General features: G+C 41.7%; 1 protein-coding gene across 1 annotated transcript; it reads left to right on the forward strand.

The window, feature by feature from the left end:
• The first annotated feature begins 3,862 nt into the window (after positions 1 to 3,862).
• On the forward strand, positions 3,863 to 8,732 carry CLN8 (CLN8 transmembrane ER and ERGIC protein). Its single transcript, XM_066314900.1, has 3 exons — positions 3,863 to 4,005; positions 5,307 to 5,930; positions 6,345 to 8,732. The coding sequence occupies exons 2-3, from the start codon at positions 5,358 to 5,360 to the stop codon at positions 6,657 to 6,659; spliced, it is 888 nt and encodes a 295-aa protein (XP_066170997.1). The 5' UTR covers positions 3,863 to 4,005; positions 5,307 to 5,357; the 3' UTR covers positions 6,660 to 8,732.
• The last annotated feature ends 8,644 nt before the right edge of the window (positions 8,733 to 17,376 follow it).

Below are 17,376 nucleotides of genomic sequence, written 5' to 3' on the forward strand. Positions count from 1 at the left end.
CCCATGGCACACATGAAAGCCTCGTAATACAGGTTTTCTAAAAGAAGTCAAGTATACTTCCTGCTAGCTAAGAGGGAAAAGGCCTTAAACAAGCATGTTCCAAGTGCTCATTTTAACAATCGTGATTTGCATCTAGGAATACTGCACAAGTACTTGTTGGACAAGAATCAGAAGAACTTTGAGAGTATGTGTAAAGCATTGAAAAAAACCAAGATTACACATTTGGTGTTGCCACAGTGTTGCTTGAGGCAGGTATGCAGCAAGCCTCCCACAGACTTGAACCACAGCTCTCATAATTAGTAGTAAACTCTCATATATTTGAATCCAGACTGTAGATTAGTAGGTGGAGAAGGTGTAAATTCCAATTTAAAAAGAGAATTCAAGAAGCATGTCACTGAAATACGGGATTACATGACAGGTCAACAAAATTTGTGCATGAATCAATGTCTGTAAATGTGTGAGATTTTCCCAAACTTTGGGAGCAGAGGGCTAAAACCTTTTGAGAAGTCAGTGAGATCTTGGCTTTTAAATTAGCAGTAGACTTTTTATCCTCTATTAAGAAGATTACCAGCTCAGGTTTTATTTATGATCCTATGACTTAGTTCAACATACACTGACTACAAGTGTTTGGTACTCTGGAATTAAAAAATGAATGAAAATAACCTTAGGCAGTAACTTGAGTTCCTTTATATGCTATGTAGAGGATGACAAAGAGCTATAAAATGATCAGGGAATAGCCTCATCAGGCAGGTTTTCTCCCAATCTCCATGTCTTTTCTTTTGCCACAGATAACATCTGGGCCCATCACACCATGTCTCCTTCAGAGAGAAAAGTCCTCTTTAGTTGCCACTGCAAAAGGCAGGATCCAGGGTGGCTTATTGTGGACTTTTATGCTACTACATGCCCGAGGCAAATGTCTACAGGACAAACAGTTTTCTGCAATTAATGGATTAATTTGATTACAGGTTTGAAACACCTTTCTTGACCTGGTCCTAAAACACATTGCACAACTCACTGTGAATGGCAATGGAAGCACAGGTTGGCCACATTCTGTGTTCCCACCACATACACATAAAATCCTACTGTAATCCTCCTGCAGTCTCTGCACAAACAAACAGTAGGCTCCCCTCTGACTGAAGGTGTCACTGGTTGGCCTTGTGTCCCCCATACTCATCTCCTAAGCCTACCTTTTAGGTCCTCTCACACAAATGAGAGGGGACTAGTCTGCCTCTGGAAGCAAAGGGAGCAAGAAAAGAGCTTGGGATCATGGCACTTTTATTTGGGGAATAATGAAAACAAAAGTGTTAAAACTAAAGACATTTTTAACTATCTTCAGGTATCTGTGTATTTGTAAATAAAACAGAGGAGCTACTGATTTGTTACAACATGCAGTATTTAATTATTGTTATGACACTAAGGTATGCTAAGGTTTATCTGAACTAAGTGGTACTTGTCTAAAGGGTTCCTGGGAATTGGGCATGGGTCCATTTGGAGCAGCAGTATGGTCAAAATTACCTTCTCAAGCCAATATTTATACACATGTTTTGGGAACAGTGTGTACCTGAGTAATTTTCAATTCACATCAGAGATGCAACTACTTGTTTCAAAGTAAAAGGCAGCCCCCACATGGTGGAGGATGTATAGATGTAGACATTGAAGCAACAAAACACAGGTATTGTAAAGTGAAAAAAAGATTCAGGTCTTAACTTCAGGCAAGCACTACCAAATCAGTATGGAGAGGCTTTTAGCTACAATGAGTGAGTGGATCATCCAGACTGCAGGCAGGGATCCCTGCCAGGAGGTGCTCTTCACTCTTCCAGCCATGACATTATGAAGATGCTAAAAAACTCTTCCAAAACTGAGGCAGTTTAGACAGGAAATTTAGCTTTGGACATGGCATGCTGTAGCACCCAGACAGAATTTCTGTAAAAAGAAGAATTGAATATGACATACTGTGAAAGATAAGCCTCATTGCAGGAAGAACTACTTAGAAATACCTGAAGTGATTGTAATGAAATGCCTATAAAAAAGCTGTCACTAAGTATGGTTGTTGTATCAGTAGAAGATTCAGAAAGTAACGCTGAACTATTTCAACATGGCTATGGCTGCCAGTAACTAAAAGATGCGATAGTGCTTTGAGAAGACATCTTCTGCAAGAAAGGCAGCAAAGACAAAGAAAATCCACAAGAAAGACAACAGCCAGTGATCTTGCTTTCAACGTTATGGTCAAAGATCTTTACATGTAAGTTTAAAAAATCTCCTTCCTTGACAACTTAAAAGAAATTATTAAACACAGTTCTGGCAAAGATAAAATTGGGAAAAGCTAAAATACATGCCCTTGGTACAAAAGCCCCATTATGTTGCTTGACAGAGTAATTTCTTTCAACTTCTTCCCAGCTTTTGCTTGAACAGCTTTATCCTTTTTTAGGTTTCCCTGGACAGCTCCAGCACCTGCCAGAAAACAGGTGTTGATAAATGAATATCCATCATCAGCTAGGAAGTACTTTTCAAGTGAGAACTTGTCAGGATTTTTTACTTCACATCTCTCAGGCCTTGTGGTCCTTTTTCCCCTTCAATGTTAGTAAATGGCTGTAACCATATCCCAAGGCTCTGCAAGAAATTTACTCCCTCTTGTGCAAAAATGAATCCTCCCGTCTACAAGACCCATTTGCCAGAGCTTGTCATTAGGACTTCTGTCACTCACGTCTGCTGTATGAAATCAGTATTTTGGCTGAAATTCCTTTCTCAGCATTTACTGCTGAGCCTGGTCCTCCTGAGGTTACTGGTAGGAAGTGGCAGGTGTGCTCTGCCTGTGACTCACCTCAGGGGCACACAGGCGGTGTCTGGGTGTGTAGGCACCGTGCTGTCCCTTTGGGCTGTCTGCAGAGGAGCTCAGAGAGAAAGTGCCTCGTGCCGAGCATACTAAAAGAAGGCACAAGAGGTAGCTTTTGTCCCCAGACTTTCCCAACAAACAGGTGTTGCTGGGTGCCCGTATGTAAACTACTGAGATAGCATACGAATAGATCTCACTTTTCACAGAACTCATGGGTCCGCCGCGGACCCTGGTATCATATTAACAATGAAAAGTGAATGCACAAACCCCCTGCTGACCAGTTATCCTGCTATGGTGCCAGGACCCAGTTTTCCACAGGGAATGGCAGCACTTCCCTCTCCCCATCTAGAAACCAAGAACACGTCGGACTGCCGATGCAGATTTTCCAGCTCTGGTTCTCATCATACGTAGACTCAGGTTAGGATTTCAGCTGTTCTAGGTCCATCTTCCGCGTGACAGAAGTTGTGGCTTGATTTTATTTGTCTTTTTCGGTCACTCTTTTTCAGAGATCACCTGATCTGTTGCGGGACTGATCATTTCCCCGGCAAAAATCAGAGTCCCTGCCAGTCATCCTGTTGAAGACGCAGCACACCGCGGATGCGGGACTGTCTCACAGCCGAGGAAGCCCCCCGGGGTAGTTTCAGTCACCGCGGGAGATTCAGCCTGAGTCACCGGGATGACAACATCAGTTGTCACAAATACGAAGCGAATCATGTAGCAGAACACCGTGACATCCATTTAACAACTTGCTGTCTTTAATGAAACCGGATAATTATAGCTTAATGTACTGGCCATGCCACCACTGACATTTCTTTTCTACTATCAGTGCTGCTGAGCAGGCACCTCTCAAGCGTTTTCCCCTCAGCGGGGCCGACGTTCAGCGTCGCTCTCAGGCAGAGAACGGCACCGTGTAAACAACTCTCCCCCTGCCCGATGGTACAGCCGCGCCTCCCTCCCTCCCCCATCGCGGCGCCCGGTGGTTGGTGCTGACGGCGGCGCATGCGCAGAGGGCGCGCGGCGGCTGCGGGCGGCGCTGTGGGACCGGCGGGGCCAGCCGGGTCGGGGCCTCCCCAGGCGGGTCGGGCCGGGCCGGGCCGGGCGCTCCTGGGGGACCGGGGAGGGCAGTCCCGGAGCCGGCAAAGGCCGTCCCGTCATTGCGGGCAGCGCTGTGGGTGAGGAACGGGGTTTGTGCTTTGGGGCCGGCCCCCAGGTCTGCGTGAGGGGCTCGGCGGCCCCGGAGGCGGGGGAGGATTACGGGGGGTGTCGGTGCCGTGTCCGTGCGGGGCCGGAGGAGCTGTCGCGGCCCTGCTGAAGCCAGAGCTTGGGTAGTCGAACGCGCTGTTCAGGGCCCGGTCGTGCCGTGGGATTGGTGTGATTTGCCCTGCTTTTCCTCGGGGAGATGAGGGCGGCGGGGCTGCTGGGACTCCGAGCCGGTCTTGCCAGGCGTGGTGCCGTGGGGTGGGCGAAGGGCCTTCGGGGTTCCCGGGCCATCCCCCTGCTTGGAGCGGGGCACCTGCGGGCAGAGGGCAGGGCCATCGGTGCCTTGCAGGGTTCACCTCGGGCAGCGGAGGTGGCTTTTGCTGTCTGCTGAAGCAAGGCGAGGGTTTCTCGCCGGGCGCGCTGCCCTCGGTGGTCTTTTCTCTTGCGTTCACCAGACTCCCAAAGGCACAGTGGTGTTAAGCACTCACAGGTTGAGGCGGGTGTGATGGTCATGCTCATGTTACCTATATGGTTCTTAAAACTAGCTGGAGTTCAAATATTATCTAGTTTTTCCCTCCCCACAAGACTTTGGTTTTGAGCTACAGTGTGTTGAGGAAGTTCCAGACAACTTGAGGCACTTAATGCTAGGCTGTTCAGCTAATTACACCAATGTTGCTAATAATATGTAATAATGTTGCTTGTCTGCATTCCATATTCTTTTTCCATTTTTGAAGTTTTTTTGTTTGTTTGTTTGGTGTTTTTTTTTTGAAAGTGCCTGAATGTTCAGAAACTGATTGTTGTTTTGAGCCGTCATTGCAGCCCCCTTTTGTGTAACTGGTCCCCCTTACTGCATTAGTTTTCTGTAGTTTTATGTCCTGGATCTGTATTTTAGATTCTGAATTGTACCAACTGTAGCTGTAGCAAATGTGGGAAAAGCAGGGGAGTAGGACAATAACTGCTGAATGCTGTTGAAATAAAAGTTTCATAAGTAACAAAACAGGATTTGCTTCTCTTCCTCTTTCTTGCCTTCCTACTTGACCCTCCTCTGCTTTTACTTCAGTGCATTACTTCGTACTAGTTGGCACTTCACAGGCCAGTTGTAAATCTTGTTGCTTAAGGTTTTTTTGTCTATTTACCTGTCTTTGGGATGACTGTGCCTAATGGCAACAGGCCCAAAGTCATAACTGAAGTGGATGTGATCCGTCTATGGTTTAGAATCTATATACGTGGATGTACTTAAAAATTCACTAAAGTTTTTTTGTCCTTGTTCCAGATGGAAGAGTTCATGCTTGCTGGTTTGCATAATAGCAGAGGCTAAATAGGCATGAAGGAGACTATAGTCAAAAGAGAAGAAATGAATCCTACAAATGATGATACAGTGTTTGGGACTATTTTTGACTGGGACTATCTCTTATGGGAAATTCGTTTGACATTTTTAGCTGCTGGTTTTTTAATCTACTTGGGAGTATTTCTTCTGTCTCACTGGTTGTCTTCTTGGAGAAGTACCACTTACCGTGCCTTGTATGCAAAGGAGAAGGTGTTTTGGAATATGGCAGTCACACGTGGTGTGTTTGGACTTCAGAGCTGTGTTGCTGGGTTATGGGCTTTGCTCATAGATCCTGTTTTTCATGCTGACAAAGTCTATTCACAGCAAAAGTGGAGTTGGTTTAACTGTTTAATAGCAGCTGGATTTTTCTTGCTTGAAAATGTAGCAGTTCATGTGTCCAACATTATTTTTAGAACGTTTGATGTTTTCTTAGTAGTTCATCATTTGCTTGCTTTTGGTGGCTTGGCTGGTTTAGTAATTAATGTGAAATCTGGACATTATCTGCCTTTGATGGGAATGTTGCTGGAGATGAGTACTCCCTCAACATGCATTTCCTGGATGCTTCTGAAGGTAAGAATGTGCTAATTTTCAGATTATGTTTGTAACAGTTTTCATGCATTTCACTTGTCTGTAGATAATCCGTGTGGTTTGTTTGGATAGTTTTTCATCAGAACTGCATTTGTCTGGCGGATATCTGTGTTATTGTCACACCTGCTTTTGTTGATGTGATGTTTGTGATGGCACTTGTGCATGCCTCCATGTAGGTTTGTGTGGTGCAGTGTGCATGTGCACAGTGAGGTGGTATCGATCCATACCGAGTTTGGGATGCCATATATATGTGGAGTAATACTGCATCTATGAGAAAAAGTGCCTGAGAGTGTGCATATGAAAGGTAGATATTTGTATTAGTTCTACAGATTCTTCAGTTCCTTATCTCGAAGTAACAATCTCACTTCTGCATACTTTGTGTTCTTGTTTTTCTAGGCTGGCCGTGCTAGCACCTTTTTCTGGAAGGCAAACCAGTGGGTGATGATCCATCTGTTTCACTGCCGCATGATTCTTACCTACCACATGTGGTGGGTGTGTGTTTTCAATTGGAATTCCATTATAGAAAATCTGGGACTTCTTCACTTCATTGTTTTATTCTCAGGATTATTTGCTGTTACACTAATACTTAACCCATACTGGACATACAAAAAAACTCAGCAACTCCTCAGCCCAACTGACTGGAACTTTGAAAGTAAAGCAGTGGAAAATGGAAAACTAAATGGTGAAACACATCAAAAGAAGAGGATATAGCACTGAAACAACAATTTCCCAGCAGAGTAACAGAAGAATACAATGCAAAGTCATTCTTTGCACGTGAAGTAGAAGATTTTGCAAGAAGCTCATTGACACAATGACTCCTTGCTGGTAGCACTCTGTATGCATCACAAGTGTTGAAAAACATTGTGTTTCTTATGTGTATACATATAAGAACTTCAACCCGTGTCATGAATTACACCAACAATTTGTCACATTGGACAGTATTTCATAATTAAGTAGTGATGTGCTCCCTAATGGCTTGTTTCTTTTCCTAATGCTTCAAAGTGGCTTTACAGTAAGTCATCTATTAAGCTCAGCTTGAATCAAGTTTAGCTTGAATACTATTTCACATATAGTGGAGATACTGATACTGAAAATTATGTTAAATTGTTTATTAAGATCAATTATGATCCAAGTTAGGTATGCATGGGTACCTAATTCCTGTGTGCTAGTGAATCATTCCAGGTGGCAGAACTTGTCAGTGGTAAAATACAGTCATGGCTTGGGTTTAGGTTTTGTTGTTGGTTGGTTTGTGGGTTTGAGGGTTTTTGGGTATTTGCTTTTGGGTTTGTTTTGGTGTTTTTGTTTTGGTTTTTTTGTTTTTTTTTTTTTTAAGTGCACTTAAGGAACAGGAAAATAATTGTTTGAGTGTTTGCTCACTCGAAGTTGTAGTTTTCAGGTTGCCCTCAGTATGAGAGGAGTTCATACCCATCAAAACCATGCATGTGGAGATCCATGCATTTGCCATATGAGTGGTCTGGTAGGTAATCATAGTGGCCCCTTCTGGACTTGTAATCAATGAAATACAAGTGGCAACACCAGAAGGTGACTCTGTATTGTCTTTGAAAAAAATGCTGCTTGATTAGTAAAATTATTTTATTTGTAGGTCCCAGATGAGGGATCATGCAATTAGTTCCACTAGTGCTTCTGTTATGGTTCCTCTTATTTTTGGAAATACCCGTAGTTTTAGATGGTTTCACAATCTGAGGTGACTCTTCTATGGAGGAAAGCCCCTATCAACTCCTGTAGGAGTTTGATTGTTTTAAGATTTTTATTTAACTTTAAAGAACATACCAAGTGACACTAACAATCTATTGCACTTTATCTCCCACATCACAAAAATCTTTCCTTGACTGAGAAACTGGGTTGCTCTTTAAAGTAGGGACTCGTGGTGATCGATATTCTCCCACTTTTTGTGGTTTGATGGTTCCTGGGTGAAATTTTGGGAAGTGGATGGAGGGATAAAAATCACGATAGAAGAGAGTGACACCTAGTGGCAGGAGAATGACGGGTATTAGTTTTGGTGCACAGAATAAAAGATTTAAAAACATGGTTAGTTGGAATTCTGTGTGATAGCTGCAACAGGTAGTAATTTTACACATAACCCTGTCTGTTATTGTGCTGATATTTAATAGATAAAATATAAATTAGAAGCTACCTTCTTATTTCTAAGCTAGGCCGACCGAAATTGCAGTGTTGCCTGCCTGGGCACCGTCCTATAGTAAAAAAGGTTCTCAGAAGTTTGAAATGTTGTATCTGTCTTGAGGAGTTGTATGTGGGAAAGTAATGTTAAAAGTACTTTGGAAGAAACCAGAGGGATGAATTCCTTGGCTATGGAGCCAAAAAATATGATCTGAATATATATCTTGCAGAATCCAAATCTCACATGCAGGAATTCCAGGGAGACAGGCAGAGAATAAGTCATCAGGTATCAGAATGATGGTGTACTCTATGAAGCTTAAAACTAGGTTTGGATTCGATAAAACAAGGAAAGAATTGTAAAATCCCAGCTACAGAATTCTGAAGAATCCCAACAGAAATTGGAAGCATCAGAAGAAGTTTGGGATGAGTGTGTAATTCTTATAGTGGCTGGCTAAAGAATGTGAAATTCCTATATGCAAAAATAAAATAATATGGACGGTGGGGGTTAGTAGTGAATTGAGACTGAAAAAAGACAGCTGGAAATTTATGTCATAGCATTGGATGTCTAAAGTCTAATATTTTATATTATTAATTTGTGTAACTTTATTAATTGAATTTAAAATATTTCATTAATGTTATGTTTTTTATCATAATAATGCAGTCTGTTTAGTTTGCATCCTAGTGGGAGGTGGTTTTTTTGTTTGTTTGGTTGGTTGGTTGTTTTTTTTTTTTTTTTTCCCCACAAAAAGCCTCTTAGGGTTTGCATGTTTTAACTGTATAATGAATAATACTTTAGAACCCCTGTTAATGTAAACACTGGTAGACCTGCTAGAACAAGGAAGCTGTGCAATAAAGCAAAGAACAGCACTTACTTTATTTCTGTTGGTTTAAGAGTACTTTACAGTCCAGCTAGAAATACAACACAACAAAGATACAGACAACCTTTCTTCTTCATCTTCCTCATGGCTTAGTGTTGGATTTACCCATTCTGTTACACAGAGCCTCTTTTTTTATACTTGAGTATAAAAGGACCTTTTATAAGGTCATGTAGGGATGGGAGAAGGGCAATGGCTTTAAACTAATGAGGGGAGAGTTACATTATATTAGCAAGAAATTCTTCCCTGTGAGGGTGGTGAGGCACTGGCACAGGTTGGCCAGAAAGGTTGTGGATGCCCCATCCCTGGAAGTGTTCAAGGTGAGGGTGGATGGGAGTTTAAAAAACCCGGTGTAGTGGAAGGTGTCCCTGCCTACAGCAGGAGGGTTGGAACTAGATAATCTGTAAAATCTCTTCTAATCCCAAACTTTTGGGATTCTTCACTGTCTACTGACTGCTCCCTTTAGGAGGATTTTCTGGTTTCTTACTGTGGAAGTCACATTGCTATGAAAGAAGTCTGAAAAAATTCTTGAACTGAGGGTTTTGGTATCTATTAACCCTTACAACTGTAAGTGCTCCTTTTCAGCCCAAGGGTAGAGTAGCCATATCGTGTTAGTAAATTTTGTTGAAGTGAAATTAATCCCAGTCCTGTTGAGCGTTCTTATACAGCCTCATCCACAATCCCATTTAGAAAAATTCAGTCAGCTTCAGTAATGGCTGGATTGGGTCACAGGGTATGCTGCTGTGGATTTGGAAAACTTGAATAACATGATTTTGGGTGAAATATTTGTTTTCCAAGGGGACTGCTAGGGACTTGTTGGCTCTGCTTTCTTGTTTGAACAAGCTTATTTGAGGAGTGATGTTAGTGTCACCTTTCTGGCTGAAGCTTTTTTTTTTTTTTTTTTTTTTTTTTTAAACCCAAACAACAAAAACTCAAATCAGCAAACTGTGGTGGGGACAATGGCGTTACATTATTTTGGTTTGGGTTTTTTGTTTGTTTAAAGAAAAATGTCTGATCTGAGACACCTTGTCCAATCATCTGGTTCTTACTGTCTTCATACAACATTCCTAAATCATAGTTACTGTTTTCTGCCATTTCTATCCTATGTTTTTTTTTTTTCCAAAACTTGTCATTGTTTTCCCCCCTGAACCCACCAATTTTTTAATTTTTATTCTTACTTGCAGTACTGGTCATGATATTAGAGGAGTCACATTACCACTGTGATATTTTTGTCTAGTAGTTTTCAGTACATCTTGTCAGGCGCATCTTCCACTAAATATCCATGTCCAAATCTTGCGGAGTGTTTTTGTGTTTTCCTGATAACATGGATTAATATTTATGTGATATGTAGTTATAAGAAACCTTCTTTAACCTCAGGGAAACTCCTCCTTAAAGTGAATTTAAAAGTGTTAAGTAAACTCAAGTCTACTCTTGTACAATATGTTTGTTGAAAAGCATCTTTACACTGTACATAAATAAAAATATTTTATTGAATAGCTGTCTATTGTGAGTTTCATTTAGTGATTAAGTTAATGCCAGTTATTTTTTACTTGCTATTTGTAGCTTAAACAGTTTTTTCAGTGCATGCACTAAAACAGTGATTTATTTTGAAACGTTAAACTTGACAAAGGTAATGTCATATTCATGGAAATAGCTATAAAAATCTTCTAAGACCAATGTCACTTCACCAGCATTTCATGTGTTATTCCCACAAACATGTTTAGAACATTAGAAGCTGTGCTATGTGTAAGTATTTATTAAAAACAGTTAAAAAAACATCTCTTGTGAATGACCCTTCTGGCTTGTGTATTTGAAGTGTATGGTCCATTTTTGCATTAGGCTTTTACCATGCAGACACTTCATTTGGTACCACATGCTACTTCATGGTTTAGTACAAGCTGCCTTAAATAAACAACAAAAACAACGAACTAAAGACCAAAAACTTGCCCCATTGCAAAATAGCAAAATACAGTTCTAAGCATTTCTTTCAGGATGTTTTCCAGGAATTAATTCCTGATGCTTTTTCGACTTGTGAGTCAAAGGAACACAACATCATTACTGGCATTTTAATTATTCTTAAAAGAATGTGCAGTGCAAGCAACTGGTTGGCTGCCCCTGCAGCGAAGTCCCTGAGATTAATTGAAGCAGAAACAAGACATCCATGTGTACAGCTCCACAGTGAGATGTGTGTGGGTACAGACTGGGATGAGAAGAACAATGTATAATAGTGTTTGTATGAGTAAAGTCCCCTCCCTTTTTTTTCTGTTTTTGTAAATGGTCTGTAAAATGAATTTAAATGTTATTGTTTTGCTATTCAGATGTTTCAATTAATAGGTAAATACATTTTATGTGGTAGTATTAAACATACTCTCAGAAAACTATTGGAGCAGACTTGTTCCGACAATGTTATACAGCAATTAAAATCTTTCGGTCTTGTGTCATTGCACTGTTACTTAAATTGGAACAAAAAATGCAAGCAGTGGTCATTAATGAAGGAAACGATGCCTGTTGCTGCAGTTGTCAGCCCCCAGAGGGGTTCCAGTATTGGAGGAGACATTTCATGCTCTGGATCTGATTGACTAATTAGCATGTTCTGCTAGTGGTGGTGCCACAGAGCAGGAACAAGTATTTTGCAGCGTATTGTGCCTTCCTCTTTCTCCTAAGTTGAACACTGGTGAGTGGAGTGGAATGATGATGATACAGCAAACCTGCAAGGCCATAGCAGATCTTGTTCATAGTTCAAGGTGGCAGACAGGCCAAGCTTGGAAGGAGTGGGGCCTGCTCACCCATCCACAAGTTAGAAAGCAAGGAAATTGGCTGTGCCATTGCTTGCTGCTATTGTGTGTTCTGAGAGCCAGTTAGGCTGAGTCCTTAGGAATATGACCTGAGCAGAGAGAATAGAAATTTAATACTAGCTTTGTCAGATACATTATTTCTGGTCTGAAATTTTTATTTCTTTGTATATTTGTAGCTGCCTCTGCTCCTTTGATTGCTTGGCTCACATTAGCATGCTGTATAAGCTGACCGTGCTTTCATCACTATGTCCTCTATAAAGAACTGTGAGGTTTTAGTATTGGTAATTGATTCTGGCAGCTCCAGGTATTTGCGTGGATTTATATATTGCTATATAGATCTTCAACTTCCTTCTCTTGCCTTGCTGCTTCTATGGCTAAAATCAGTTTACCAGGTGAACACTGCATTTTGTTACTGAAGTTGTGCTCATTCAAGTTTAAGTATGGAGCTTGCAACAGGAAGGGGACAAACTATACCTGAGAAAGGACTAATTTTGTAGAAGGTAGAGAGCAAACTTTCTGAGATTCTGAACCTTGCAGTTCTGCTGTCAGGCTCCTTTAAGTGTAAATCAAGGTAATAACTAGAATACGTTGAAAAAGAAAGCCATGCAGACAAATTACAGAAGTGTATAGAGTATTTTTTGCATGAAGGTTTGCATAGAGTAGACAGAATCCAACAAGAGCTTGTTCATCTTGTTTTGTGGGCCATATTTACAGGAAGAAAGTGTATCCTGGAAAGCCGCAGTAGTCTTCCCAAGGAGTCATTAAGAATTAAAAACAAGAAAAACGGTAGGAGGCTTCGGGGATGAGGTAGATAGAACTGGTTGTTACATTGTATACTGATGACAAGGTTGTGGTTACATATTGAATACCTAGGTTTTCTGATGCTTTAACTCTTCCTTTTTTTTTTCTCTCAGCATCATATTGAGTATTACTGTGACACTTGTTGAGGGTAAGTTTAAAAACTTTTTAGAACATCAAAATTGCTAAGCAATATATTGCCTGAGGCTGAAAGAGCCTAAAGTCTGTTCTAATTTAAAGTAATTTATTCTTGTTTCATCATTGCCTTTTTATCTTACATAATTATTTTTCACCCCTGGAGATTCTTTTGCATATTCATGAGTACAAATCAATCTGCTCTTTTGTTTTCCCAGCCATCCTAACACTCTTTGTTTGTCACTTTTCCCACTTGAATTCCTTTTTATTACATGTTGGCAGCTTAGAGTTGTTCATAGTATTTGATATAAAGTCTTCTCAGTATCTTGTATTACACTAGTACCTCCTTTTCTCCCCTGGGAACAGTTCTGCTTCGGCCAAAGGCTGCATTTGTCTCTCAGGGTTGCACGGCCTCAGCGCTTTGTGGTGCTCCTGAGAGGAAATTCGCTCAAGTTTTTCCCTTTATCATCTTTAGGATGAAGAGGAGCCATCAGAGAACAGTGAAATAGCTGAAAGTAGGAATGCTGTGTTATAGAAACCACTTGTGCGTGTGACTGTCCGGGGTGTGGCTGCCCAGGCCCTGGCAGCAGTGGGAACTGCAGGGGCTCCGTGAGCTGACGCTGGGGCTGCTCCAGCTGGATCCAACCGGATCCAGCCGGATCCAACCACCCACCGCAGGGCGCTGCTGAGGCATGGTCAAGGCGAGGGCATCATCAGGGGAAACATAATAAAAGAAGGGCAAAAAACGCTGCACAAAAGCAAGGAGTGAGGAGAACAAAATGAAAGAAATAGCTCTGCAAGCACCAACTTCAGTGAAGATGGAGGGGGAGAAGCTGCTCCAGGGCACCAGAGCAGAGATTCACCTGCAGCCCATGGAGGAGCTCTTGGAGGAGCCCTTGGAGGAGCCCTTGAAGAAGCAGGTTTATCCTGAAGGACTGCAGCCTGTGGGAAGCACCCACACTAAAGCAGAGGAAAAATGAGAGGAGGAAGAAGTACTGGGAGGAGCTGTAATTGACCACAACCCCAGTTCCTATCCCACTGTGGCCCTCGGGGTGGAGGAGGCCAAGGAGTTGGGAATGGAGTGATGTTGAGCCTGGTGAGGAGGAAGAACAGAGAGGGAAAGGTCTTTTTACTTTGTCATTGTTTTTTACCACTCCATTATTAATTTTAATTGGCAAATAATGAAATTGCCTGAAGTTGAGTCTGTTTGGCCCATGACAGTAGTTGCTAAGAAATCTTCTTGTAGGTCCTCATTTTGACCTACAAGATTTCCATCTTATTTTCTCCCCCAGTCCTGCTGCTGATGGGGAATGAGAGAGCAATTGGTCCGGTTGCTGGCTGAGGTCAACCCATCACAAGGAATTATGGCGTCAGCTGTACTATCACTTATGTACCACCCATGACAACAAGGAGATGATGTAACCTGAGGGCTCTGCTCCTGAGAAACATTAAAATATAGGAAAATTTATACCTAGTTTGTCTAAATTGGCAGTCTGAGAATTTGACTTGCAAATGCTCATCGTAAAAGAAGGAAAGAAGTGAAATGAAATGCATTTATGAAAGAACTCCTAGTGCTGGTAAAAGATCACAATATTATAAAATTCAGTTGTCAGATTAACCTGTATTGGTGTGCTCAGAATGGAGGAATTGTCTCCCAGTAGTGGTGCTGGTGCTTCAGGAAGACGTGGAAGACAAGTCAGCAGTAGGCATCAAAGCAGAATGTGAATAAGCAGTGTTTTTGTAAACCCAAATGTTATTTTTTAATGTAATAGTCTGACTTTAGGAAAACTGTGGTTTGCTTTATTTTTTAAAATGATTATTATATAGTATGCATCATGTATTTTATATATATATATATATATATATATATAAAGGATTGTCACTTCGTCTGGTTTGGTAAGAAAAGTAGAGAGGATCTATAATTTTAAAAGGCTCCAGTGTGTGTTCTCTAGATGCTCAAGTTAAGCAAGCTCATTGGATGTCCTGGCTTGGAGTGGTTTCTGAGGTATTACTGTAAGCAGATGACTTACTGTCTTCATGGGGGACACAGCTGGGAACAACAGAATTTCCAGTGGATGATAATCCCTAGGAAAAAGAAAAAGTGCCAGCTACATCAGCCATTTAATGGAATAATCTGAGAAAACTGGACTTTGCTGGGGAACTTGATAACCTAAGTTTTAGTTGTGGTTGTTTTTTTTTTTTTTTTTTTTGTTTTTTTTTTTTTTTTTGTTTTTTTTTTTGTTTTTTTTTTTTCTTTTCAGATTTCATGCAATATTTTGGAAAGCAAGCTATTGGAATGATGTTTTATATCTTAGGTGTCATAAATTTAGGTATGCATTCAACCATGCCAATTTCTATGGAGAGAGAAAAAAGGCATCCCATCTTTGCAGCATTGTGTCACAGGAGGTCAGGACACTGGCCAGGGCTGATGGTGTCCTTAGGATGCCTGGGATATGAGCTGGAGTAGGGGGATGGTGTAGCTGTATGGGGTAGCTGACTTATGCGCAGTAGCTTGGAGGCAAAGAATCTCTGTTCGAAGCCCCAGTAATCAAAAATGAGCATCAGTAAATTTTGGTGAGGTCTCATGGCAAGTATTACCAGTAAAAACAATTTAAACATCAGCTTTTTAGAATCTGGTTATAAAAAGCATCATGTTAACAGTGGAGACAGCCATTATCTGTACTCTAATTATCGACAACAAATTATGGGCGGATAAATAATGAATTTGTGATTACAGTGATTAGGGTGCTAAATATTACTGCTGATAGGCTGTTCCCTTACAAAACAGTAGGAAAGTGCAACTTATTTTGAAAGTTATTTTTTATTTTTTGTAAGTTGGTCTGCTGTTGTTGGATTTGTCCAACAAGGTTTCCACAGCAACCTTTTATTGAAATATATGTATGGTCATCAAAATCAAAAGAAGGAGTTGTCAAAGATCAAAAGGGTTCACAAAAAGTCTTAAAGAAGGATTTCAGTTTTGTCTAAGATAATTGTGAAAGATAAGATAATCTGTGAAAGGCAATTATGAAAGGGAAAATTTAATGCACACAGATTGTGAGACAGGTGTCAAAAGGAGAAGGATATTGCTAGCAACTGGTGTTTTTAATTACAGAATCAAGCTCGTTGTACTTGGTCTAGATATGTGTCTGTTTTTTAAAGTGGCATCTAATGATAAGTACTTATTAAACAGTTTGCTAAAGATTGATTCCCTACCATTTCAGCCCCTGAAATGATAGCCTGGTGTGAGTGAAATGCAACATACTTTAAAAATTACAGAAACAACAGGATAAAATGGTCTCTGATATGAACTGAACACCATAATGTTATTCCTGGCCTTAACTTTTACATATGGCCCAATTTTCTTGTTTGCTTTTTTATGGAGAATCTATAGAGCTCTGTGAAGGCTATTTTCAGGCAATGCCATGATGAACTGCATTAAAAATAAATAACTTTGTGAAAATGGAAACATTTTTTGAAAAGAATAGTTTAAAAAACTTTGCGATTCAGACTCTATGAACCCATACAAAGACTTGGATAATTGTGAATGTGTGTTGTTCAACTACAGACAAGGGAAAATGTAGGGAAAAGGTTTAATCAAAGGATTAATCAAATATCAAATGCCACCATTTTCTAGTAATGTCTTCCTGTAATGATAATGAATTTACCATTTACTGAGTGTATTTTATTACTCACTGTAGAATGAATTTATTTAGATAGGAAGGGACCACTGCTGGATGACACATGGATCTTTGAACAGCATTTAGCTTGAAGATTTAATTCTTAAAAGTGGTCCAAAGATTTCAGGTAATACTAAATGACATTAAATAGTTGTAATGACTTATAATTTATTTAAGAATTTATAATGTACTCATGAGTATTTTTTTAATTGAAGTATGACAGATGTGTCCATGGATATATTGTAAGGTACACGTTTGCAAAATGATTGCATCTTGTAAAGGTTTTCTACACTTTAACTAGATGTCATGGTCAGGCCGGAATGTACAAGCGGTTGGCGTTGCTCTCAGGACAGGCGTTCCATGCTTGAGTGGCGCGGGCTTTGGGTGGCTGTGGAGTTGGCTTGTCACTGCTGGTCTGCAGCGATGCTCGCTGTCAGGACTGTCACGCAAGAAAGATTCAAAAAGCAAAAACGTTCCGCATGAAGTGCCAGCGTCTCCAGATAGCATTTAATTTGAAAACTATTACTGGATTTCAAGTTATAAACGAGATGAAAATCCAAAATAGGGCCGTGGCCCAGTTTGTACCCTGGCGTTTTCAGGCGCTGTTCGTGAGCATGATGCTGAGTGTGCCCGGTTGTCCGGCCCCGGCCCCGGCTGCCCTCCCGGTGTCGGCAGCTCCACTCCCCGCCCGTCCCACCCACGCCCCGCGGGGCTGCCCCCGGCGGCCGGGCCCCGGGATGTGCTCCCGCCCCGGGGCGGAGTCAGGGCCGGCGGCAGGAATGCGGCGGGGTCCGGGGGGACGCGAAGTGCCCGCCCCGGCTCTGCCCGGCCCGGCCCGAGCGGGGAGAACAGGCGGGAGCCACCGGGGCCCGGGCAGGCGCTGAGGGCAGCGCGGCCTTAGCGAGGCGGGGCCGGGGCGGGCGGCTCCGCCGGCGCTCAGGGGCTCCGCCCGGCGGCCAGTGCGAGCTCGGCGGCGGCGCGAGTGACGTGTCCGGGCAGCGGGGCGGCC

This window comes from Sylvia atricapilla, chromosome 3, assembly GCF_009819655.1.
Source record: "Sylvia atricapilla isolate bSylAtr1 chromosome 3, bSylAtr1.pri, whole genome shotgun sequence".
In the NCBI taxonomy this organism is placed as follows: domain Eukaryota; kingdom Metazoa; phylum Chordata; class Aves; order Passeriformes; family Sylviidae; genus Sylvia; species Sylvia atricapilla.

Coding starts and splice junctions, on each gene's coding strand:
- CLN8 (XM_066314900.1), top strand. CDS start 5,358: ATGAAGGAGACTATAGTCAAAAGAGAAGAAATGAATCCTACAAATGAT. Junction 5,931..6,344: donor TTTCCTGGATGCTTCTGAAG/GTAAGAATGTGC, acceptor TTGTTTTTCTAG/GCTGGCCGTGCTAGCACCTT.